This window comes from Phoxinus phoxinus (assembly GCF_949152265.1).
Source record: "Phoxinus phoxinus genome assembly, chromosome: 10".
Classification (NCBI taxonomy): domain Eukaryota; kingdom Metazoa; phylum Chordata; class Actinopteri; order Cypriniformes; family Leuciscidae; genus Phoxinus; species Phoxinus phoxinus.
Window position 1 is genome coordinate 15,195,011 of NC_136885.1, and position 25,060 is coordinate 15,220,070.

General features: G+C 38.2%; 1 protein-coding gene across 4 annotated transcripts in view; it reads left to right on the forward strand.

Moving 5' to 3' along the window:
- Nucleotides 1–25,060, forward strand: part of fhod3b (formin homology 2 domain containing 3b) — a 177,958-nt gene that overhangs the window by 20,881 nt on the left and 132,017 nt on the right. For all 4 annotated transcript variants that reach the window (XM_079625108.1, XM_079625109.1, XM_079625110.1 and 1 more), the window contains exon 3: nucleotides 8,087–8,151. In XM_079625108.1, the coding sequence (XP_079481234.1) occupies nucleotides 8,087–8,151 (65 nt within the window). The remainder of the gene's footprint in view (nucleotides 1–8,086; nucleotides 8,152–25,060) is intronic.

A 25,060-nucleotide genomic window follows, 5' to 3' on the forward strand; every position in this document is an offset into this window, starting at 1 on the left:
TGCCCACCAATGAGTGTAAGTTGGCTTGTGTGCTTATTATGTTATAATTATAGTAAGTAGTCGTCCACAGTTGAGTGTGGCGACTGCAGCTTTCCCGCGAGTGGGCGTGGTTTCAGCGCAGCCAGCGGACACGCCCCCAGCGTTTGAGAGCACAGACTACTGCTCATTTTTTTCAAGATTTTGATAGCTTGTTTCAGTGGCGTAACGAGTCAACACCGGGCCCTTAAGCAGGATTATCAAGGCGGGCCCCCCTACTACAACACGTGATGACGCTACACGCACACACACACAAAAAAAAAAATGGTGACGGCGCACCATAACACATTGTTACTGTTACTGTCACTGCTATATACACATAGGCCTAAGTCCAAATACATAAAAAATATGCTCACTTACATTATAGCTGCATTTTCCGGGCTTTCCTCTGTGCGAAGCTGTCAGGTCTAGTTACCTATGATCACGCGCGTGAACTCGACAATTGACTACTTTGGACTTCGACCGAAAACAGGAACTACAGGTATTTGCGCTGGCTGATATAACATCATTTTTATTCATATCTTTCACATCTACTGCAGTCAGATTCACTCGTGTTCACTCTGAAGGAATCACTCAACATGGCTGGGCACTTGTATGACACATCAAGGATGATAAGAGAAATAAAAGCAGGTTTAAAATTAGACCCCATTCAAGTCGCAAATTTTAAAAAGAGGATAACACGGTGTAGGCAACACAGATTTCTGTCGTTGTTCTCTGTATTGACAGCACTCCAAATTTACTAAAAATTGAGCTCGTTAAAATTGACCGGAGTTCTCCTTTAAGATCCAGATAGCGCGCACGGGCATTCTCAATTGACAGCAAGTCCAGAGAGACGACTCTGTCCCATTGAGCTCCTGAGATAGCTTTTTATCAGTTTCAGTTTAGAAAAAGAACGCTCTGACAAAAAATTTGACGACTCCATATCTGTCTCAAGTTCACCGGTTTTTACTGTTTTGCACGCAATGCGCATGTTCACCCGGGGATTCCCCAGTCCCAATTCGAAACAAATTACACCAAATTCATCATTGTTCGTTTCAAACATGTATTTAATGATCAGTCAAATATGTTGTTGTCATTATTTATTCAAATCAATAAGCAAAAAAATAAAATGCGATCAGACTATAAGTAGTAAAATGCGATAGGGGGATCCAGTCACGCGGGCGGGCCCCTGATTGGTCCGGGCCCGTAAGCAACCGCTTACCCTGCTTACCGATAGTTACGCCCCTGGCTTGTTTTATGTACTTGCCGGCTTTTTTATCATTCAAATTTGGCTGGGTGGCTAATAACACATTTTTCTGTGGTATGACAAACTCAGAACACATAGGCCTACTTAATTTTGACTTTACAGGGCTTTTAATGTTATCTGAGACACTTCAGATTTTCCCAATGATGGTTTTGAATTGCTTGAAACATGATTGGAGTCACTTCAAAAAAAGAAGGTACAGTTAAGTGCAACATGCAAATCTTTCATAAAAGCTACATAAAATTATAATGAGAACATCATTATAATTCTGTGCTTGCCTTGGGTCATGTATTCTAATGGTGAGGTTTCCAGGGTTTTCTGTGTTGCTTTGGACCTTGTTGCAAATTCATCTCTGGTACATGTCACAATGATTATTTACTGGTTTAGTAACATTTTGTTAAAACTTGTAATTGACCTGGAAGAATATCAACTAAAATAAATATTTATCTAAACTATAAAAGTAATCAGTAATATTTTACTTTTTTGTAAAGAATACTTACCATTATATTTAACAAAAACATTTTTTTTTGTATTTATAATTTTTTTCTAAAATCTTTGTCATTCACTTGTATAGATCTTATAATGATTCATTCAAAAAACTGAATATTTCTACTTCTGTTATGAACTCTCAAAGAGTTCTAGGTTATACAGGTATGCCAAGATTTTCAATGACATACGGATCACAGTGTGTCCTTTTAGAAACTTTAGTCATTAATTGTAATTGCGTAGAAAAGAGCATGGAAAAAGGTATTAAAATTTTCCCATTTTGATTTCCATTGAAGAAATAATGACACAAGAGCAAGGAAATTATGTAAAATCCTTTATTTTTTGTGAACTCTGTCCTTTTGTCTTGAGAAATACATAAGTGCTTCATTCTTGCACTGAGAAGTACTGGTCCATAAATGCACTAGGTGCTCGGAAACCCTAATTTCTAGCTTATTTGCTGAGTCATATCGGTTCCAGGAGGCCCTGTATAGTCTGCTGTTAATTGCACTATAGGCAAATGGTTGTTTTTGAACAGGGTCCAAGTATGCAGGGCAAGGAGGTAAACGTTACCTGTCGACAATGGGTCTTCCCTCTGTAATTTTCTCGCTCTCAATTTTTCTCTCCCTTTGTGTTTTTATGGGACTTCATAGTGTGATATTCCATAAATAGGCTGTTAGTGAACAGTCAAATAAAGTTGGTTAAGACTGAGTCCGCATGGCAAAACTCCACAGACCCGGGAGAGACTGCATGGGGCCGGGATCAGGGTTTATAAGAGGTTTGGGAGTAAATAAAGAGTAGAGCGATGTGCTAGTTCAACTCAGAGGTCTGATACTGCTTTAAACGTCAACTTTCCCTACAGACAAGCATTTGTTATGATGGTCTGTTCAGGATTTGTGATGATTAACCTGCAGAGGTTAGGTTTGTTCATTCATTTGCCAGAGCAGGGTCCTGAATCTACAGTACTCCTCACTTGCTCTCTCTGCCAGAGACTTTAGTCAGGATATACACAGTATTTAATTAGTTACAAATGGAAATGAGGCTGTGAGGGATTGAATCGGAGGTCGGATTTGGGAGGTGGGTGAATCAGATGATCCAGTAGACTGGTTTCCATTACAGATTTGCGCAAAACTTTTGCGATATTTTCTAAATGTTGATCATAAACTATTGCGAAAGGATGGCGTTTCCATTAACAGATGTTATACAACTAAAAACTAAATTTTTCCTCTCGTGATAAGTCGTTCCATAAATCATGGCAACGGATGTTCGAAGGTTTATGTATATATCACAGCCACCGCTCTAGCCAGTATTTTTAATCGAAGGAGACGTAGGCGTGTTATCCAAGCATTGGTTGCAAGGAAAGCCCCTTATACTTGGGTGCAGCCCCGAATGAGGTGTTTGTGGGTGTTTCTCCCTCCCATCTGCTTCAAGGTCTTGATAAATTGTGGCATTTCTATGCTGTTTAGAATGCAGTATTTCCATAATTCTTTTGTCTTTTCTTCTGTCCAAACATAGCATAAGAATGATTGACTGACTACGCCAGGTGACCTGTAAAATGCGAAAAACTGTTTCCATTGCCGTTTTGCGAAATATTCCTTTCTCAAATTGCTTGAAAAAACGCCTCATGCTCATATTTTTGCAATATATGAGAGTTTTTGCAACATTGACGTGCTTCCATTGGGCATTTTTTCAATTTGCACAATTTGAAGGGTAATGGAAACGCAGCTAGTGATAATCTTGGTAGTTGGACAAACTGTTTCGATAAAATACTTTATGTTAGAGGTGTAATAAGGATTTATTTCTTCTTAGAGTTTAAGACAATTTTTAAACATGAGTAATTCATTTCAAATTGGTCTAAAACACGCAGTGGGCTTGACTGTAGATTAAAACTTATGGTACCACTTCTAGTCATTCTACTGACTAGAAGTAATTTTGCAACTACATGTAAAAGACTGAGTCTTTGGAAACTGTCTGCTTTATAGCTGCTAACACTTTATTTTCAACCAAACTTATTTTCAGGCAGCAACTACACTTTTTACATTTAGAACATATTTTGTTTCTATCTATCCAGTTGTACAGAATTGTTGATGTCTGTGTGTGCTGGGATGACTACTCATGATATAATCTTTCCCTTGTTCAATGTTGTTGTATCTTTAATCGACACTGAACATCAGCTTGCCTCTATGTAAAAGATGGAAGCATAATACTGATTGTTACAAAAAGTTAAAGTTTTAAAGGGGTACAATTAAACTGAAATGTGTGCATTGGGACTAACTAAAAGTTTAATGGAGCATACTCATAGAAAATATAATAGATTGCCAATGATATTTTAAATCGTGTATTTTTTTCAGTTTTTTAATAGATTAAATCATTAATTATTGTAAATAATAAATAAATTATGTAACAGGTTTATATATATTTTAAGTTCTTCCAATTTAACAGAACTTTGTTGCAGATTGCCAATGCCCAAATTAAAATTCTTCGCTTATCGACTGATATTGTCAGTGCGACAGTGTTTTATTTGTGTTCTTATGTAACAGCGGCTGTGAAAGGTCTGTTCATGGTTGTGAAATTGTAAAGTCAGGATAATTTGTCTTGGATAAGCAAAATGAGACTGTCTGTGTCTTTGGCTGGTGTTACGTGGCCAATGTTGGAGACACTTTCTCCTTTTGGCCCCAAACAGTTCTCAGGTTGCAGGGGCTATTCTGTTTCACAAAGCTGGGCACGTTTGTCTGGGTAACTCAAATCATTGGGCCGTGAGCTGTGGAAAAAGACTGAGTCATCCGGCTGCAGATCTGCGCTCTGGGAAACGGCGTGGACACCAGTGCAGGATGATACACTCTATGTCAGCCGTACTGTATGTGCTAGACCATCCACAGCCATGTAGTTGCTTGGCAGGCACCCACACACTGAAATTCTCACAATATTGAGCCAAGACGTAAAGCCAAGACATACAGCTTCACCCTCAGAATCCAGTTCTCCTGCACTTTTCTCCGGATTGCTCCAGAAATACAAAAACTGGATTCCTCTGGGTATCTCAGACTTGCTGTTTAATTTGATAATGAGCATAGGGTGCTGTAGAGTAAGGTTATGGTTAGCAGCCAGGCTAATGTTACTGGTGAGGAAAGTGCAAGTTCATTATGAAATAGATCCAGTTACTCATTAGCTTCAACAGCAGAAAGATTAAGTTGCATGATGTTGTCTGTCAAGTTCCTTTAGTAAAAGCCATGCTGACACATACTGTATTGGCCATCACATTAAAAATAACATTTAAATTGGACAATATTTAGAGCTTTGAGACCCTCATATTTAAAGTGTGCGTATGCACAGATTTATCTTAGAGTGTGCGCACACTAAAATCCACGCCAGCATTCATATCTATTAAAACGGTCTAAAAGTGCTTAGCGTCACTTCAGGTTCTGAGCAGCAGACGTACGCACTTTTCTTTGTAGAAGAAAGTCGGAGAGTACTGCAGGTATTTGGAAATCTAAGCACTTCTTGCCATTCACCATTTTTAAGTAAAGGATTTGGACGTTGACTGGTGCTCTTTTATATGTTAATGACATTAATTAGGCGACGTTTACGAATGGAGATCGGAAACCATTCAGCTGCGCACGATTTCAAGATCATTTGCAATTTATAACTTTTTTTGTGCCTACGTAAGTTTTCTAAATCACATGTACTGTGTACGCACATTTGAAAAATGATCGTAAGATCAAATGTAGGACGGGTTTGACGGTTTTCAAATGTTCTGAGCTCGCGCTGTGCTGGCTATTATTGGTCTGAGCTGATAAACGGTCTGTGCTGCGCAGGCCAACCGAGTAGCATGGTTTCATTCCATTTTAGTTTCGTTTGCTGTTTCTCATATGCAAAAAATAATGGCAACTTAGTTGGGCAACGTGGTGTAGTGGCACCAGTGCAACCTCTAACAAAATGTTCTTCACACCGGGAGGAAAAAAGGTCGCCGTCTGGAGCCCTGTACGCGTGTGTTCAGAATAATCTCTACATTTTGGTTCATAGATTATCTAGAATGTTTCCAGAAAGTATTTTGAAATGTTAGAGGTACACACTATTACCGAATACACGTCTCCTCTGGCCTAAAAAATGCTCTTCAAATATGTGTGCCATATCGCTACAGTGTTTTTAAGTGTGTAGCAGGCATTTTGAAGACTGCTGGTAGGTAGTCATTAATGGAGATGTCCCCATCTGTGGCATGCTGCCAGCTAGACCATCAAACTTTCATTGTGTAACTCACACAATGCTGCATTTGTTTACAGCAGGTCTCACTCTTTGCGTCCTGCTTTCGGGAAGCACTGTCATACACTGTAGGTTTGAGGAAGCGAATCTTCTAGAGAAATCATATCTTTTCTCCCATCTCCATGAGTTTCTGTTTTGTCTGCATTTCTTTTTTGTGTTGCATCTTGTCCACTCCATGTTTATCTCATGTCTGGTAAATGGAGACTTCAACCCACATGGATGCTACTACAGAGTCGCTGTCAATACGTATTGCGGTTGGTCGACTTGTTCTAAAGCTAAACGTTAAGCGTTCATCCATCTTCATCTATCCTCAAACTCAAATGCAGCTGCATCTCATTCCGTTATGTGTTTACTTCCAGTTATTCATGAGACAGACAGTTCCTCTGTTCATCTGGCCTGATAATCTATGGAAAACAGGGGGTTGGGTCTGTGCCCGTACTTGTCTGTCACTCTTTATATGGATGACGTGACCTACATGTCATTCCCGCAGCCACCTCTGCTCTAGGGGTCAGGGAAGTCCGGACGCCATCTGACCTTTTCTTCACAACAGGGGTCTCTTCGCCCCCTTAGTCTGTCCAGTTTCTCCTTCCCTTGAGTCTCCTGGCAGTAGGTCACAGGAAGTCGGCTGGGTCTTTACTGTCTTTTGGAGCTCAAGGCCACACATGGCTCCGCTCCCTCAAGACTTTAGTAGCTTAAATCACTTAACCTAAATATAAGAGCAGATGCAACACACAGCATCAGTCTACTGATGTAAACAGAGGTGCTGTGGAACATTCACCTTCACAAGTGTATATAAATACGGCTGGTTGCATTGTGCTCTATCAAAATGCTCTCCTATCCTGTATATGGATTTCCAAATGAGAGCTTGTTTATCTAATCATCAGTCTTAAGATTAGGCTGTTTACCTACTCCTGTGACAACTCCTCTAGCCTCACTCCCTCACTTCAACTCAAACTTTACGGTGTGTTCACACTTGGCAGGTTTTGTTAAATTAAAACGAACTCTGGTGTGCATTTGTAAAAGTGCGAGGGCTGCCATCCGAACCCTGGTGCACACCAAACAAGCTGAAAAGATGAGTCTCAGTCCGCTTCCAAACAAACTCTGGTGCGGTTCGGCTTGAATGCAACATGGATCAAAGACATCTAAACGAAACAAAAACGGAACGTAATGCCTCAAGATGAATGCTCAAGCACACCTGGTTGTTCTCGTCAAAGTTGTGATGTTGATCATATCAGTTCAGTACAAGTGTCAGAACTGTGTCTTCTTGCAGCAGTGTGTGCAATGGTTGAATTCCTGGTGCTGATTTGACTCCTTTACACATTTTGTAAGCTCTTTGTGAGTTCTCAACTGGTTAAAAATACCATCATATGTACGCACCTGTGACTGGTCCTACTCGACCCGCTCTGAGTGTGTTTCAAACCTGGTTACATTTTTAACAAAGTTATTTTTCGGTTCCGAACTGGGGTCTCCACCGTGGGAGGCGGTCACGCTAACAAGATTGCTAGTGGCGCGCCCGCATCCCACGCCGGAGACCCAGTTCGAATCCCGCTCGGAGCTGGTCGAGGAGGACTGATTACATTTGGTGCCTTGACCCGAATGGGAGTGAGGTTTAAGGGGGTGAGTGTAATGGACATAGGCCAATAAGAGCTGTGTGTGTAAACCTCACTCCCCTGATCTCAAGAGGCGCTCTAGCAACTGACGTTAGATGCTGCCGTCTTTAGTGTCCTTTTTTAGCATGCCCGCCTCCCACGCTGGAGACCGAAATCAAAAACCGAAAAATGTATTTGGTAAAAATGTAAACCAGTAATTTAAATATCAAAACATAAGTATTGTAGCCTGACTACTTTACCTAAGGCTAACTCTGCAATTAATTTGTAATTTAATAAATTTTTTTATAATTCATTAAATTATTCAGTAATATTTTTTAAACTAATTCACAGGATGTTTTTATACATTGATAAATAAGTGAATCGCAGCAAAGACATATTTCCAACATATTCCTGTTAACTTTGCTTATTTATTCAGGTTTCTGCTTTATGATCCTTTGTTTTTGTGTTTGTTCCTCAGGAGAGGAAAGAAGCACAGTATTGTCCTGAGAACACAGCTGTCTGTCAGAGTCCATGCCTGCATAGGTGAGTAACTAGATACTGTTTTCATTTAAATAAACTATGAATGGCGAAAAAAACATTTAAAACTCCATCTTCACCCGTTTAAATTTCTTGCTCAGTCAGCAGATTCTAGCTGCATTGTGTTTAGGAATTATTTTCTCATTTGTTGCTTGTTGAATGACGGTGTGTAAATTATACTTACTGAGGCCCTTGCTTGATTTTTACTGTGTGGTAAAGATTTCCTGTTGTTAATATGCCCTCACGCCGCAACATTTATGATTTAGTTTAAACTTGTTCCATGCTTGATTTCTCAATCAATATAAAAGAGCTAATGCAGCAACTTTATATGAATGCCAGGGTAGTCACACACACACACACACACACACACACACACACACACACACACACACACACACACACACACACACACACACACACACACACACACACACACACACACACACACACACACACACACACACACACACACACACACACACACACACACACGCACACGTGTATGCGACAACGATGTACTAATAAAGGAAAGGTTTTTCCTTTGTGTTTTTTGTGTATAGACGACAACGTTGTCAAAATGATCCCCATTCACATGGATCCGTGAAAACGACTAAAACGCTGTATTATGCAGCCAGGCCAATAGTTGGCGATGCCACTTTGTAAAAAAACCATTATGTGAACATGTTATACGCATGCACATGATGTCACTGTATTTTACAAATTTGCGTTTTTGTTGTTTACGGAACATGGAAAACATTTATTGTTTTCAGAAACTGGCATTTTCTGAAAATTCAAAAGCTGGAATTTTCAGGCCCCCAAAACCTTGTTGTCGTTTAAATGAACGGCCAAAAGGCATAAAAAGTTGTATTTGTTATGTCATGTAAACGCCCCCTTAATTTATAGTTTGTGTGATCAGTTTCAAAAACACTCAAAAATTTATAATGTAGTTAACATCTAACACATTAATTATCTTACGTAGTTACTGTATATTTTTTTCACAATCTCATTGTTTATCTCATGTCTCTAAACCCTGTTGACAGAATCAGGCTTCATTACCTCCATAATCCTTATCCCAGATTAACATCTGTGTCATTGTGTGGAAGCAGGACGGCTACGGCTATCTCTGTATCACGAAGGATTAAGTGTCACAGACAGCACCCTCAAAACCCATAAGGATAAAAACTGTGTAGTTCCTCTGGAATTGTAATATGCATGTAACGTACTTCAGGGGGTTATGTTACCTTGGTGACTCGTAGTCTCAGACAGCACAACCATAAACCGTATATGGGGCGTCTGATGCATGTTGGACATAAAAATTACCAGTGCACTTGGAAGTGACCGGGCTGCTACAATTGCTGGGTTTCTTTCTATCCATCCATGTATTTTTAAAAATTTTTTTGTAAATGGTGACATCCCAATAAAAGTTTTCAATTTGTATGCCATCGTTTTACAGTAAAAGTCTGTAAAACGGAATACAGAAAACGTGCATACAGAAAACTCTTGCTGTGACTTCTCCAGTGGCTTCAACTTTCCTTTCTATTTTCATTTGGCAACAGTTTTACAATGTCTGTGAATGTATTGCCAGTAGTAAGTCTCGATACTTGCTCTGCAACACCAGCAGTGTAGCAGATCTATTTTTTTCTTTTCTTGTTTGAATGGACGGTTCTTAGCTGGAATAATCTGCAGTGTGGTGCAAGGATGCTGTCAAAACCCCACCCTCTGGTTCCATCGAGATTTTCCTATGGAGTTTTATTACACTCACCCATACCGAAAATGTGAAATTTGAGGCGTATGTAAAAAATAAAAAAGAAGAAACTACATAAGACAGTTACAATGTAGAACAAACCGTCAAAGTATCGATAAGTTATGTTTACCACAAGCTTTATTTCATAAACTGAAAAAACAACAACATTATAAAACCCCATAGGAAAATCTTGAAGGAACCAGCGGCGAATCAGTCTTCCGGGTTCTCTGCACGACTCTGTGTGGACCAGACTTCATGCCGACAGTCAAATGTCTCAGTGATTCACTGCCGTTGTCTACAGGAACTGGTAGTCAGTGTTTAAGACAAGTGTGTGTCTGTAGCGAGCAGTATAAAGTTAGTGGCGTGTTGCACTGCAGCCAAGCACACGTGGCTCGTACAGTTTTCCCCTCTCCAGACTGCAGAGGAAAATTTAACCGTCAGCCTGCGAAAGCCATTAAGCTCAGAACTGTCAGATTTTAATTTGTACGTTTCGCAAAAAAGTGTTATTTAAGAGTACCAGGGACAAGAACTGCCCCAAGAAAGAAGTGCAGTTATCTCTTGCAGTAAACTCAAGCGTAGATGCCATTTACTGATGCTGCATGCCTGACGCGTTGCAGAACCATTTGGAAACTCCCAAGCTGTTCTGCTAGGGGTATTTGGGTCCAAAAATAAAGTTCCTGAAACTCCTGGCTAGGTCTGAGAATCTGTTGAGAGAGATTTTACGAACCAGACCTGCTCAGACACCTGCCCTTGAGTAGTTTTTCCCTTTCGTTGGAAGCCTTTCTCGCAATTTGCGATCCGTGAAAGAGGGCAGCAGCTTAGCACAAGTGCCTCTTGTAGCAAACCCTTCCGAGAAGCTTCACCTATCAACAGCTCTGAACGGTGGCTTCAAAAACACGCCATTGATTTATGTCTTGATAACATACTTTGTTTGTCTTTGTGGAACCAATGTTCCGTATCTACCATTTAAACCCGTATGGAAAGAGCAGCTTGATAAGAGAACCACTATGCTCTGCAGATGTTGCCTTGCCTCTCTACAGCTTGTTGAATGTTTTCCTGCCATTCTATCCTCTGTCCCGGGACCTGTCCTAGACCACGCTGCATTCCTCGTAGCGATGATGGGATCGCTTTTCTGACCAGCTGTGTGCTTGTGTGATTGAAGGCCTATCTGGGTCAAAGGTGGGACCTGTGTGTGGGAGGTAAGAGTCGGGCGAGACTCTCTCTCGCTCTCTAAGCGGATGACCCAAGATGACAGCTGCTTGTCTTTAGGCTTAAAAAGCGTCTCTCGGTTTATGTGTTGATGAAAGAGAGGGAAAAACCATCCATGATTTAGGCATCTTTTAGGGATGACTTTGAGCAGCACTGCTCAAGTTTTAGCCTATCATTCATTTTTTTTTTATGTCAGTGTTAGTGTTTTTCTTGTTTTAATAGTATTTAATAACATTTTTTTGATTATTTTTATTTATGTTGTCATTTTCATTTTATTTTTAGTTTACGTTATTCTTATGCACTTTTTTTCATATTATTTATTATTATTTTTTAGATATCTATGCAGTTACACTCTTGGAGTTAAAATCGACTGCAGTTTGTGGTCTTTCATGCATTATTTGAGCAGAGGCAATAATAATGACCAAAGTCTGTGATCTATCATAATTCGTGTCAAATCATTTGTATGTTGATCCAATTATCCTGATCCCAATTTTCCACCAATATTTTGGAAACAGGGCCTTTCAACTATCTAATCTAAAACAGTTATTTTCCGAGATGCCTACAGAAGCGACGCCGGCCAACATTTATTTGTTAAAGTAATTAAATGTATAGAGAGATGCATTTACCATAAACATTAGCCATCTGCAGCATCTTCAATGACATCTGGCTGTGCTTTTGATCGTACATTCAGGGCCCTTTATCTCTAGTTCGATGAAAGGAATGAATTCAAAACCACTGTGCTGCTGCTATTCATAGCAGGACTGAACACACTGCTGCGCTATAAATCAACTCACCCGAGTGAGCTGTCAACAGACCTGATGACACAACGCCATGAGAACTATTTTCCTGCACTTGTCTGAGATCATTAGTGAAAGCTGTTGCACTTGTGCATTTAAGCCTGATTTATATTTTCCATGTCCATGCTGACCACTTCATTAAATGACATGAGTGGTTGGCTACTGCTGTGCCCAGTATGGTTTCTATGACCTTCATGTTTTGACTGTCCATCACTATTATTATGGGAAGTTACATGTGTCAACTGTGTAAGCATGAGTCTAATGGCTTCTTGAACACGGGTTCAAACTTTTTGGTGCCAAGGACTCCCAAATAAAATGAGTATCCCTTACCAGGGACCCCATTCTTAAAATTTAAAGGCATATTTTTTCATTTATATACTGTGTGTGTGTGTGTGTATATATATATATATATATATATAATACTGTGTGAGAAAAATTTGATATTATTAAGACAACAAAATTAATTGTTTCCAAAGTTAAGTTTTTGGCTTTTACATTGTCATCAAGCAAAATGTTAAAATATTATCTATCTGGAAATTTTAGTGTTTCAGAAAGTGTATGTGAGATAAACACTTTACATTTATATGATTTAATAAATTGATTAAATATCAATATTATAGAATTTTGAAAAAGTGTGTGTGTATTTTATATATACTGTAGTGTTTTTTGAGGAAAGAGAAATCTGTATTCATTATTAAGAACCAGTACTTTATTTACCCTTGCATTGCAAACAAGCAGAGATGGTCCAAACTGTGTGAGGAAGGTTATTCACAATAGAGGTGGATGGAGTAATGAAGTTTGACTGACAGTTTGAGGATCAGTGGAGTTACGAGGTAGCCTGGCTCCGCCCTCCTACGTACTTCCGCTCAATTTTCATTTTCCTTCAGTACTACGTCTGGGATTGTGGTGTATTCTTGGGTTTTCTCCGGTCAATTTTTCACCGGTCCAATCAGCGCACAGAGGGAGTGGCTGAGAACGATGACATTGAGGTTGTGCGCTAGTTTGAGTCGTCATACGTCACGACCAAACGTTAGCGATTGGTTATGGCAGATCCAGTGTGACTCTGGGCAGATCAAATAGTTTTAAACTTCAACAGAGTTCCCGTCTTCAAGGAAGTTAACGCTTGTCAATGGAGAGAGGCCAGACTCTCTGTACAAATGAAATGTACGAGAATCTGGTAGAACCAGGCTAGTTACGAGGTTTAGTCACAAGCTCTTTTTAATACTTTTCATTGTTTAAATATTTGCAGAACCCACAGACAGATGTAAAGTGTGACCAATAGTAATAATTTATGGGGAAAAAAGACGAAATATGGAGATGCAAGGTTTCTACTTGACAGCGACGATACAAGTAAACCCATGAGCCTAATTTACATAGATAAGAGGAGTGTTTGTGTTTGTTTGTACTGTAACAAGTGACAATTACTTATTTTAAATGCAACACAATGTTATTTAGCACATTTAGCATCTAAACTAGACGTTTGGTGGTTATTGCTGAAATACTGCACCGAAAAGTTGCTTAGTGTTTAGTGAGCAGTTTCTTTTTCTCTCTTTGCAACCGATGAAAACGGGTTGTCTACCTTTTCTTCAAATTGCAACCATATGATCATCCAAATTTAAACAGGACTTCCTGAATGCGGTGGCTTTAAGGTCCAAGAGTTAAACATCAGAGGAAGCTGCATATAAATAATCTGTTTATTCATAAACATGAATGATGAGTCTTTTAGGTCCTTATACGTAATGCCTGTCATTTGGCGCGTTTGCGGAGAACCTCAGCGGTCAGTGGCAGTGAGATTTAGCGGTGTGGGTAATGTACACAACATAGCTCATGGTTGCTGCAGCAGTCGTGAAAAGCACCAATCACCATCAGATGGCTAATTTTCAGAGCCCAGAAACCCCCGCGCTGCCTGCGAGTAAACCGTGGCTTTCCGACAGGGCATAATCCAGATGCCTTAATCATAGTCATTTACTATCACAAACATTTGGCTGTGGAGGAGATACTTGTTGGGCTGATGGAAAGCTTGAGATCTGGTGCTCTTGTTTTTTTTTTTAGCCAGATGAGCTAATGGTTTATTAAGGTTCGCAGGGTCGGTGTAGATCTTGACGCTGATTTGCTATAATCAACGTGTCTGGCTGTATAATGTGAAAACAAGGCCAGACTCCTGATTAAACTTAACGATGCCAATGTGTGGTCCCAATAAAACTGGTCTCCGTTTATTACCATTAGCCCTCATACAAATAAAGGCATAATGAATTTTCAAACATGTGAAATAAATCTGAAGTAATGGTCTCGCACAGGGTTCTGGGGGCATTTGTAACTAGCAGAGCCCTAAACAGCCCTGATTGTGAGGTGACTTGAGTGGCAAAATTTCACTAGCGAACTCGCCCCAATCCCCACCCAAGAGTAATATTTAATGGCGCATTGCGGTTGTGCCCAAATTATAGACATATAAGTTAATGAAGGTTGGAGTTGTTTACTTTAGTTTTTTGAGCTTCCAGAGTAAATCCCTAAATTAGGTCTGGGTTTTAAATAAGGTATAAATATGGTAGGGTTAATTAGTTCTTCATTAGCTATAGAATGCATATATATGCATGATGCAGTACATGTGCTCATTGTGCTGTTTATCCAACGCTATCTCATGACCAGTTTGTACGAATTTTTACGAGTGATTAAAAGGTGGCTAATTCGTACGAATTTGTACGACCTCACTCGTACGAATTTGTACGATTTGTCTAAACCCACGTGATGGGTAGGTTTAGGGGCGGGGTCAGGGGTAGGTCATTCGTTTGAATTCATACGATTTTGGCAACTCGTAAAATATGTACGATTTAGCAAAAAACCTACAAATTCGTACGAGTGAGGTCGTATGAATTGGTACGAATTAGCCACCTCGTAAAATTCGTACGAATTGCCGTGAGATCGGGTTGGTTTATCCGATAGGGGATAACCACCGTCAATATCTAGAGAAGTGGATTTAAATAGTATTCAGTTTCACAATTAATAAAATGTACAGTTAGCAAATGTACAGTTTGCAACCCATTTTTAAAAGTTTTCAAGCCCCTGGTAAATGAACGGCCAAAACACATAAAAGTTTCCCATTTTTATTTGTAAATGTTGCTGTAAATGAGCCCTCAGTCTAGTTAGTTTTTATCAAATACTTTCTGTGATTTTCAGTGATCTGATTTTCGGTGATTTTTGGTGACAAACATTTTTCGCTTGGGCAATTCACCGACAGCTTTCCTTGTGCATGAAATCCCCCATATGCCAGCAAACCAATGAGAATGCGAAACAACAATGACAATGCATTACAACAGAGCATAAGCGCCAAAGCCATTGTGGATCCACTTACCTGAAACCCTCCGTAACTGGCACAGATTTGAAGAAAATGAATAAACAGATTTGGCAAATAAATAAATAAATAATGGACAGTTACATATGTATTGCCAACATTTATTATGTAAGTTTTATGTTACACCTCAAATGACAAGGGAATTTATTGTCATTTATAGTGTTAATCTTAATTAGCGAGTCCACAAATTAATTCTCTCAAATGGCCTGGGATGGGTACGCAGAGCATTCGCAGCTGTGGACTTCACACCCCGATGTTTATCTGTCTACAATTGTCCATGTTTATGTCTGGCATGTTCTTATCATTTTTAATGAATTCTTCCCTCTGTTCATAATGAAACATTGAAATACATTTTTATCAGCGGTTACGTCTTGCTTACAGTTACAGTTAGTGCACCCGATGAGATCACTTAAACTGCCCATTATTTGTGCATGTACCCATATGACATCACTCTGGGCTCTCTGCTGTTTTGACTGCATATACTCACTGAGGTCAGGTAGGACAGGCTGATTTTCAAGAAATGACCCATTGACATCAGAAGTCTTGCCACAGAGTAGCAACTTAACCTACAGTTGACAAGCTCTTTTTGTCTGTTCAGCGAGCTGTTATGGAAACCCTGTTTGTTTTGCAGTTAGCTTTGAGCTATGATTTATGATACTTTACATTTCACTTGATGAATTTGTCGCTTTTGGCCCATTTTGGATGTTTTGAAAAAGCTTTGAAAGACACTGTGTGTGAGGAGACTCTCCAAGTTGTAAATTTTCAATAATTCCTTGTGCCTTTCCAAGAAGTAAACAATGTTAGGGCAGGAAAAAGCGGGACAATCTAAGGTCCTAAACTGAGTTCGCCGCTCTTGGGCCAGTCATTGCGGTAACTGCTTTTAAATTACGCTGCCCTGGTCTGTGTACTTTTCCTTTGCTATTTTAATTTTCAATTTTTCATTCCAGGATTGTCATAAAAGCGTGGTTGTGTTGAGTCTAACAGTGAAAGAACCTGCAGAATCTGTCTTCAAGTGTACATTTTCCACAACTCAGGCCTTATTAGTCTTAGCACTCAAGCAAGTCGAGTTCCTCGACCTCGAAAGTTTTTTCTTGTGTTGGAAAAAAAAACATTATTCCATATCTTTCCCAATGTCCTCCTCAAAACGACGTGCAAATATAAAGCTATGAAATTGCAGATAACTGTCCGCAGTTTCATATCAGCAGGAAACAGTAGTCACCATGGACAGATGTCTGCTGCAGACATTATCAGCGATATAAATTCTGTGGTGATGTTTCCACCAGCCAGATGTTCAGCGTGAACACTGAAGAGATAATGAAAGACATTCATGTCCAATCTTTCACAAAATTTCCCTATCGTAGTCGTATCACATTCTTGGCGTAGTCAAACACGCACAAGGAATAGACACTTAAAGTAAAGAGGGAATACAGAAGCCTCATAAAGGTGATGCCTTTTCTGCCTCAGCTGGATTACGGTGTTCTGACAGCCTCAGGCTACTATTTTCTCTCATGTCACAAAAAGTATTCATATCCAGAGAGCTCAAGTCCTACAGTGGATGAAGTCAACTCTGACCCAACTCTGAACTCTCACCAGGAACATGAATGAACTGTTTCAGTAATTGAAGTAATTTCAGAGTAAGTACACATATGTCTATAAAGAGCGCATTATTCAGGACTTATTGTTTATTGCTAACTGCTATCTGATAAACATCTTCAAAAGAGCGGATTTTGAACCATGAGAACATCTGCTGAATATCATTCTAGCATCTGACGGGGAACTTTTTAGAGATGTATTGCAAATGAGAAAATTCTCTAAAAATGACGTCTTCCAGATGTAAACACATCGAACAGACATCTGGGTGCAGTGCATGTGCGATTAGGGTTGATAAAATATATTTTTCACTGAGATGGATACGTTTATGTGTGCGAGAAAAAACAGAATGTACAGGGTGAATTCAGTTATCAGTCAGTGTCATTCTTTTCAGCAAACACATGTAGACTTTCTGTAATTGTAAAAGGCTTTAGTATGTGCCTTTTCCACAAAACTCAACATTATTTGCTTTTAATAATCCATGTTAGTTTTAGGGTGAGGAGAAGTAAAATCTGTTGCTATGGTTACCATTTTGTCAGTCAGTCATCGGAATATTCCATACTCAACCTCATCAAAATTATAATTTTGTTTTTCATCAGTTACTTTTAAAAGTAATGTATTACAATATCGCTTTACTCCCTAAAAATGTAACTAAGTACATTACTTTTGTGTACGTTTCTTTTTTATTTTAGTTACTTTTTTATGTAAAGTAATGTGTTTGTAATTACTTCTTGTAGTAAGTATAGGCTAAGTAATACTTTTGCGTTACTTTTCCTCATCTGGCTGAGGCTCGCTCTCTTTTAGGCTTTGCAGGTGTTTTTTTACTGAGAAGTTTTTTTTGCAAGTGTTTACCACAGGAAAGGCCCTTTCACACTAAGAATGATAACTTTAGCGATAACTATTTTAGTGTCCACACTATAGTGGACTATCATTCTGTGTATTCTAAGCACACACTGCATTTTTGTCGTCTGCCGCTTTAAATGCACGATCTCTTTAAAGCAGGATGGATTCTGATTGGCTGTCAATGTTTTTATCATTTTTCAGCTGGAAAAAAAATCACTCTGAAAGTGTTTCCAATGATAGTGTTCCTCTGTTATAAATATACAGTAGTTTTGGTGTGGACTATTAGAACCATTTCTAGAACTATGTCTACTTTATCGTTATAGTTATCGACCTTGGTCCTACCCCTTTCCCTCTGTACAGATGGAAATGTTGTCTGGATGATTCCCGTTCCCTTTCCCGGATCTGTGGAAACTTGTAATCTGGCGATGCCGCTTTGTAAAGAAAGACTATGCGCCCGCGCACATACGCATTCAAACGGGCATACCTAAACACGTAATATGCATGAGCATGCCGTCACTGTTTTCACAGATTATTATTTTTTTAAGTTTAAACGGAGATGATAACGGTATCGTTTTCAAAACTTTTAAAAAACGTAAAAAAAAAATAAAAACATATTTCAAAGTTTGCGTTCTCTAGCCACCAAACACCTTTGTTGTGTAAACGAACGGCTAGAACGCATTGAAAGTTTTCAGTTGAAAACAGTATTGAAAACCACTGCTTTTTGAGGATTCACTCAAGCATTTAAATGTGAATGTTACTCACAAAAAATTGCAGTGTGTGTGTGTGGCCAATCTGATTTGCATTAATTTATTGAATCGGTTGCCAAAGCAATGCAAACAGTGAATGCAAATAAACAATGCTACAAGCTGGTGCAATCTCTCTGTGTGTGTGTGTGTGTGTTTATTACTCTTACATTGACCTTCTGTAAGTTACTTGAAAGTGAATGTCTTTAAAGATTTGACTGTTGGGTTGATGGTCACAGACTTCTAGTCTGAACATGTGTAACAATGGATGGATTATGTCCTTTCAGAGAGCGCAGACTGGGAAGCAGAGATTTACAAACAGTTAAATGATGACAGACACATGACATGGTGTATGGCCTATCCACACACACACATAAAAACACATTTGTCCAGACACATTCACAGCATCTCCACCAGACCATCTGGTTTCCATTGTAACCCCCTCTGCGTCCCTCACTGCTTAAAGAGGAAAAGATTAAAACTGTCTACATGTTCATCCGTGGAGGTATTTTTATCTGAGCGTTCAGCGGTAACCTGATTCTGTTTGTCTCACTGGTCTCCATCCTATCTCACTTTTTCTCTCTCGTCGTTCTTTCACTCAAGCTCTCACGCTGTTTTTCTCTCTTTCTCTCCCTTAGTTTCTTTGAGTTTAAACCCGGTATCCTCTCATTAGAACTCTTAGTCTTCTTAACACTAATTGTAATTCTTATTTGGCCAACCCTGACCTATAAAAGACAATGACAAGGAAAATAGAGCTAGACGTTCAAGCTTAATTTCCAATCCCAAGAAGGAAGCAGGGTATTACAGGCTCTAGAATTGGCCAAAAGTGCCTGTTTCCCAGTCTTCACTTTATGAAAGTCTAATTAGATCATTATAATGGAAACATCGTCTGAATTTTGCCATAGGGCTTCATTCTCTACCATTTAATTCTTTTTTTTAATTCATCTGAAAAATAAATAAATAAAAAATGCATAATACACATAATCTATACTAAATTTGTTTTAAATCTTTTTTAAAGACGATATCATACAAATTATATATAAATATATATTTTTTGTCTGTTTTTATTAAAACCGTAACATTGTAAAATATATTTTAACAATTTAAAATAACTGTTTCTATTCTAATATTTTTTTAAATGTAATTTATTCCTTTGATGGGAAAGGTGAATTTTCAGCATCGTTACTCCAGTCTTCAGAGTCACATGATCCTTCAGAAATCATTCATGCTGATTTGCTGCTCAAGAAGCATTTCTTCATTATCAATATTCAGGATGAATTGCTGTTTAGAAAAGTTCAAAAGAACAGTATTCACTTGAAAAAGAGATGATTTATAACAGAATAAACACTCTCACTTTTATGTAATGCTTCCTTGCTGAATAAAAGTATTAAATGTCTGGAATGACATGAGGGTGTGTAAATTATACCAACATTTTCGTTTCTTGTATTAGCATATTTTCAATTGGCTCTCTTTATAGCAGTAAAGACTTTGAATGTTTTTGATGACACAGCAGATGTGTTTGCTGTTTTTAAATTCCTCTGCTGTTCCATTGAATGACAAATGAACAGCAATTACATCAATTCCTATCTGGGCTTTCACAGGTGTAGGCATCTTGTCGTTGGCTGTTCACCAAGGTAAAATCACCCACTGCTGCAGTATTAACCTAATTATCCTGACATTTGAAATAGAATTTTCCACAATTATCCCCAAAAAACTTGGATTACTCAAGAAGTTGTTAAAAGATCCTCAGCCCTGCTGAATTAACTTCAACTTATTTTTCCTGCAGCAATTTATTCCCCCCTCTGATGTTTCGAGCCTCTTACGGGAAGTCGAATCTTCCTTTACATTAATAAAGTTGAAATTACTGTACGTTAGAGACTCCAGCAGCTGGAGAGACTATGGAAATACTGTCTTTTGGCCAAAATATGTTGGACACAGTGCAGTTGGTAGCTGGACACATGACCTCTCCAAACGTGATTGGATATTTTCGAAGGAATCAATTAACTTTTATAATTGTTTTGGGTGCCTTGTGTGTGTTGAACGTCCAAAGTTGGTAGGTTGATCTCGGTTTAAGCACACCTGGCTTAGGCAGCACAATAGGTTTGTTTAGGCAATTTGATTTGATTTCCTCATCTGTTGATTTCCTGTTGCTTCATTGTCAAGCCAAACAAATACTCAGCCCAAGGGACTTGGCAGAAAGATACAATGGGAACATTTTCCTGTGCTTTAGTTGGCAGGCATCGCCTTCATTTACCTCAAAAGCCTGGCACTCAAACACTACAGACCTGTCTACACCATTTATAATGCAACAAAACAACACCAAATATAAAATGATTAAAAGTTTGGTCTGATAATTGTTTGAAAACTCTTGAATACCTTATTGAATAGCTCATATTCAAACCTATGTGAAATAAGTTACCTAAGCTATAGCCATATTTCAGTCTTCCGTTTAAAAGCCCATCTTGAAAATTCCTACTTGCCATGAATAGGCCTTATAATGACACTAAGAATGAACCCAACACTTTCCATAAATGTATTCAAATACAAATACATTCAAATACAAAAACAGAGTGAGGATCTGAGTAATGGGAAAAAGCAGTTTTAGCAACATTGTTTTTTTACAGTTCTAGTCTTGCTATCAAGACATGACCCGTACTAATTGACACAAAAGCAGTGGCGTTAGGCGATGTGTTACACATTTATCAGAATTTGTTGTGTTGAAGGGCAAGTTGCCATTTTTAGGCTTGATGTAATTGGCCCTACTGAGGGTTTGAGATTATACTTAGTGAAGTGCGTCAGTCACCTCAAATACTCTTATATCTTTGCTACAGTTTAAATATAAACAGAAAAACTATTTTGGTACGGTTATTTTATGACAAAATAAAATAATCAATGAAATTACACTTTTTGTTGTACTGATCTATTAATATACTATTCAAAAATACATAAAACATGCATTACATACATCCTGTACGTTGCCTTGAAAACATGTCTACTGCGATGATTCATGCTTGAATGTCCAAAAAAACACTTTGTTTCACATATTTTACATTATTGCAGCACCTCTCTTCCTAGTCTACCTGAAATGCACTGTTTAGTTCCAAAAAGCGCAATGTGCTCTGATTGGTCGGCTGAACCGGTGTGTTGTGATTGGTCAACTGCTTTCAGCGTGTTTCGAAAATGTCACGCCCCTTTCCATTACCGAGATTTTCAACTCCCTACTAACGCAACCCGACCAGGCCACGCCCCTTTTTGTTTAATCCTTGGGCAGGAATTATTTAAATGAGGAATGAAGATTATCAGTGAATATCAACGTACATTTTTATAAAACATATGTATGGCTTCAGAAGACCTGAAATATAGCGCACAAGTTTTATGGACTATACTTTTATAATATTTGTGTTGCTCTTTGCGTCCTTTTCATCATTTTGTGGTCCATAGAAGAGACATAGTCAGATGACAGAATATACATTTTTGGGTGAACTAATCTAAAGGCAAATAGAAGGCGTCATTTGTATGACTTTGACAGAAAAGGTTTTAAAAGAGCATGTTTGCGCACATTGAATAATGACTGAACTGTCAGCATGAGTTGGAGATGAAACAGACGGCTGAGGCAAACCACTTCTCGTCAGTTAGCCAATGTAGCAAGTGTTTTTTCATTGTGGCCGCGGATCTGTTGTGTTGTTTTATATTGTGGTTGTGGTAAGACAGGATAGATTAAGGACATCAAATGTTATAATATGCTTTTTATTCAGTGTAGCCTTTATTCTTTGTTTGAAAAAGTAAACAATGGTAAGAAAGCGCAGAATCACTGTTTACCAAAATTGCCAGTGGTATCATCATTTTAAACTTTTCCGCACTAGAGTTTGGTACCGAGAGTCATATCCACAAGATGTTCTTTTTTAAACAACAATTCTGGAATACTGACAACCCGCATCATGTATTTATGGATTTGTGGCTTTTAGAGTATCAAAGCAGAACAACTACAGCCCAGTCACACAAACATTGTCACTCAGTAGACATTACAGCAAAGATATACTGTCAAACATCAAAAGCTTCACAGCCACTGAACAGATGTTCCATCCATTTTACTGAGCCTTGAGAAATCCCAGCGATGTGTTTGTATTAAGACATCTTAAGTGAATAGTTCACACAAAACATGAAAATGATTTTTTTTTTTATATTTATGTTGTTCCAAACCTGTATAGTGTTATTTTACATTGAACACTAAACAAGATTATCAAAGTGCACAAGTTCTTGTCCATAAAACCTTGCACTATATTTCAACTCTTCTAAAGTCATATGACAGTTTTGTGTGAACAGACTGAAATTTAAATGATTATTTAAGTGATGCTAAATGTAGCTTTGCTGTCAATAAAATGTCAGTTTGTGCCTTATTCAATTATATGACTTCAGAGGTTTAATGGACTGCTTGTAAATGGAGATGCATCAATATTAAAATTCTTGCCAGTACCAATGATTGTTTTTATGTTATGGCCAATAACCGATAAATGGCTGATATTAAAAGTCTACATTATTTTGTCTAAATAAAATAAAAAATAAAACACTAAAATAATATATTTTAAATTCTACAAGTGCAACTTGGCATCATAATGTACAGTATGAAAATAAATATTAATTTTGAGAATGTCATTTATTGTATTAAAACGTGTTTTTTAAAGATGAACTTTCAGTTTGTGTTAGAATATATTATAAAAATAAATGTATTCTAAATTTAAAAATAAGTGAGTTGAGCTTGTCGGTCGGTATGATAGTTAAAAAAATTATTATAATAATATCGGCTGATAACTGATATGGTACAAATGTATATTGCATGCATCCCTATATGTCTATGATATCTGCCAGTGGATTTAGCAGTGGCTAATATATATATATTTTTTTTTGCAGTGTAAATAATGATAACATTTAATTCATCATTCTTTTAAAGAGTTTATAGAGATTCTTTCACAAAATTCTGCACATAAAGAGATATTTAACAGTTGCAATGGTCAAGCTCCCATTTAAATAAAAATACTTTCCCTCAGGCTTCAAATTCAATCTGAATCAGAATAATCCAGGAGTGGGTCATAGAGCAGGTCTGGGCTGTGTCTGTGTTAAAGTAACCTGTGGGTGCTCTGCTTTGTGCTGTGTGTTGCTTTCATACTGCAGGGTGACAGTAACGGCCCCTCTCCTCAAACCAAAAACACATACTAAACATATGTACAGCCTGTATAGTGCCAGTCAGAAATGATTTGTCATGTTAAGTTTTCATTCTCCAGACACACCGAGTTTAGGTGCTGGTGTGGGAGACGCAGGCTTGCTTCCAGCCAATGCCGTGTCCCATTTCCCTTTCTAACCCATGATTGCCTATGTCTTCTGTTTTATCTGTTAAATGGTGGCTATAAGGCCCCTCCCCACAAATTCACAAAGTCTTCCTTAGAAAGGAGGCAGGCATCTAATCTTGTTTAACAACAGTGTCAGTTCTCAGTACTGACTCCCCAAACTGAACTTATTGGCCTTGTTGTGTGGGTAATGCTTGTGGCATTGAGTTCACCAGCTGAAGATAGTAACCGAATCGCAGTCTCTCAGATACCATCTTCCGGTCCTGGCGGTTGACAACCGCAACAACTGTTCCAACTCTCTTTACTGTGAAGAAATCATTAAGCAGAGAGTTTACGGCGCTCCTTTCTCAGTCTAAGCCTCTGTTTTCTCAGTTAAAACCTTGTAAGCTGTTTCACTTCCTACTTCCTTGTCCACACAAACAGCTGTCTTCTAAATGTCATAGAACTTCAACTTCATCCACCAAACATAGCGCTCTGCATGGGAGACTCAACTCGTAAATATATTTATTTAACACTAAACTCGGTTTAATAATTAATTTTAGTGTTGAATTAAATAGATGTTTAATTAAACATTGTTTTGGTTCGTCTGCCATCTTGGATTTCATTTTTCCACTGAGCTTTCTCCACAAAGGATGCATGCTGCTGCCTAATTATATAAAAATATGCCTTATTGTACTTTTTATATATATTTTTTCCTCACTTTCTGTGACTTGTGGTGTTCCTGGTCAAAAATGACCAGTCTACATTTTTTTTATGTTACAAATCTCTCGTTATGCAATGTTATCACCAAATATTGGGTTCAATCTTTTTATGAACTTGTTTTCTGTCAATTAGGATATAGGTTTTGCATTTGTTTTTGGAACTGATTGATAATCGTATGCAGTTTTTTTTTAAGTGAATAAGCTTCTGTGAACTTTTTTTTTCACTCAAAAACTAAAGTGCATAAGCTCAGATTAATGTAGCCAACGACCAGTCAGTTCCAAAAGTAAATACAAAACCTGTGCTATTTGAAATAAAGATGGAATCCAATGTTTGGTGACAATGTAGGATAATGAGATTTATAAGCAATGTTTTTGTAGGCCGGTCATTTATGACCGGGAATACCAAACTAGAGTCCATCTCAACACTCTCTAATAACTCTTCTCATGACCCTTTAAAAAGGTCAAGGCTGTTTTCAAATATGACTTTTTTTGTATCCATCTCTTAACTTGCAGTCATAAGATCTAGATTTTGGTTTCTGAGTATCTTATCACAAGGTTTCTAATACTAAAATTGAATTAAAATCAATTGAAAAGTAA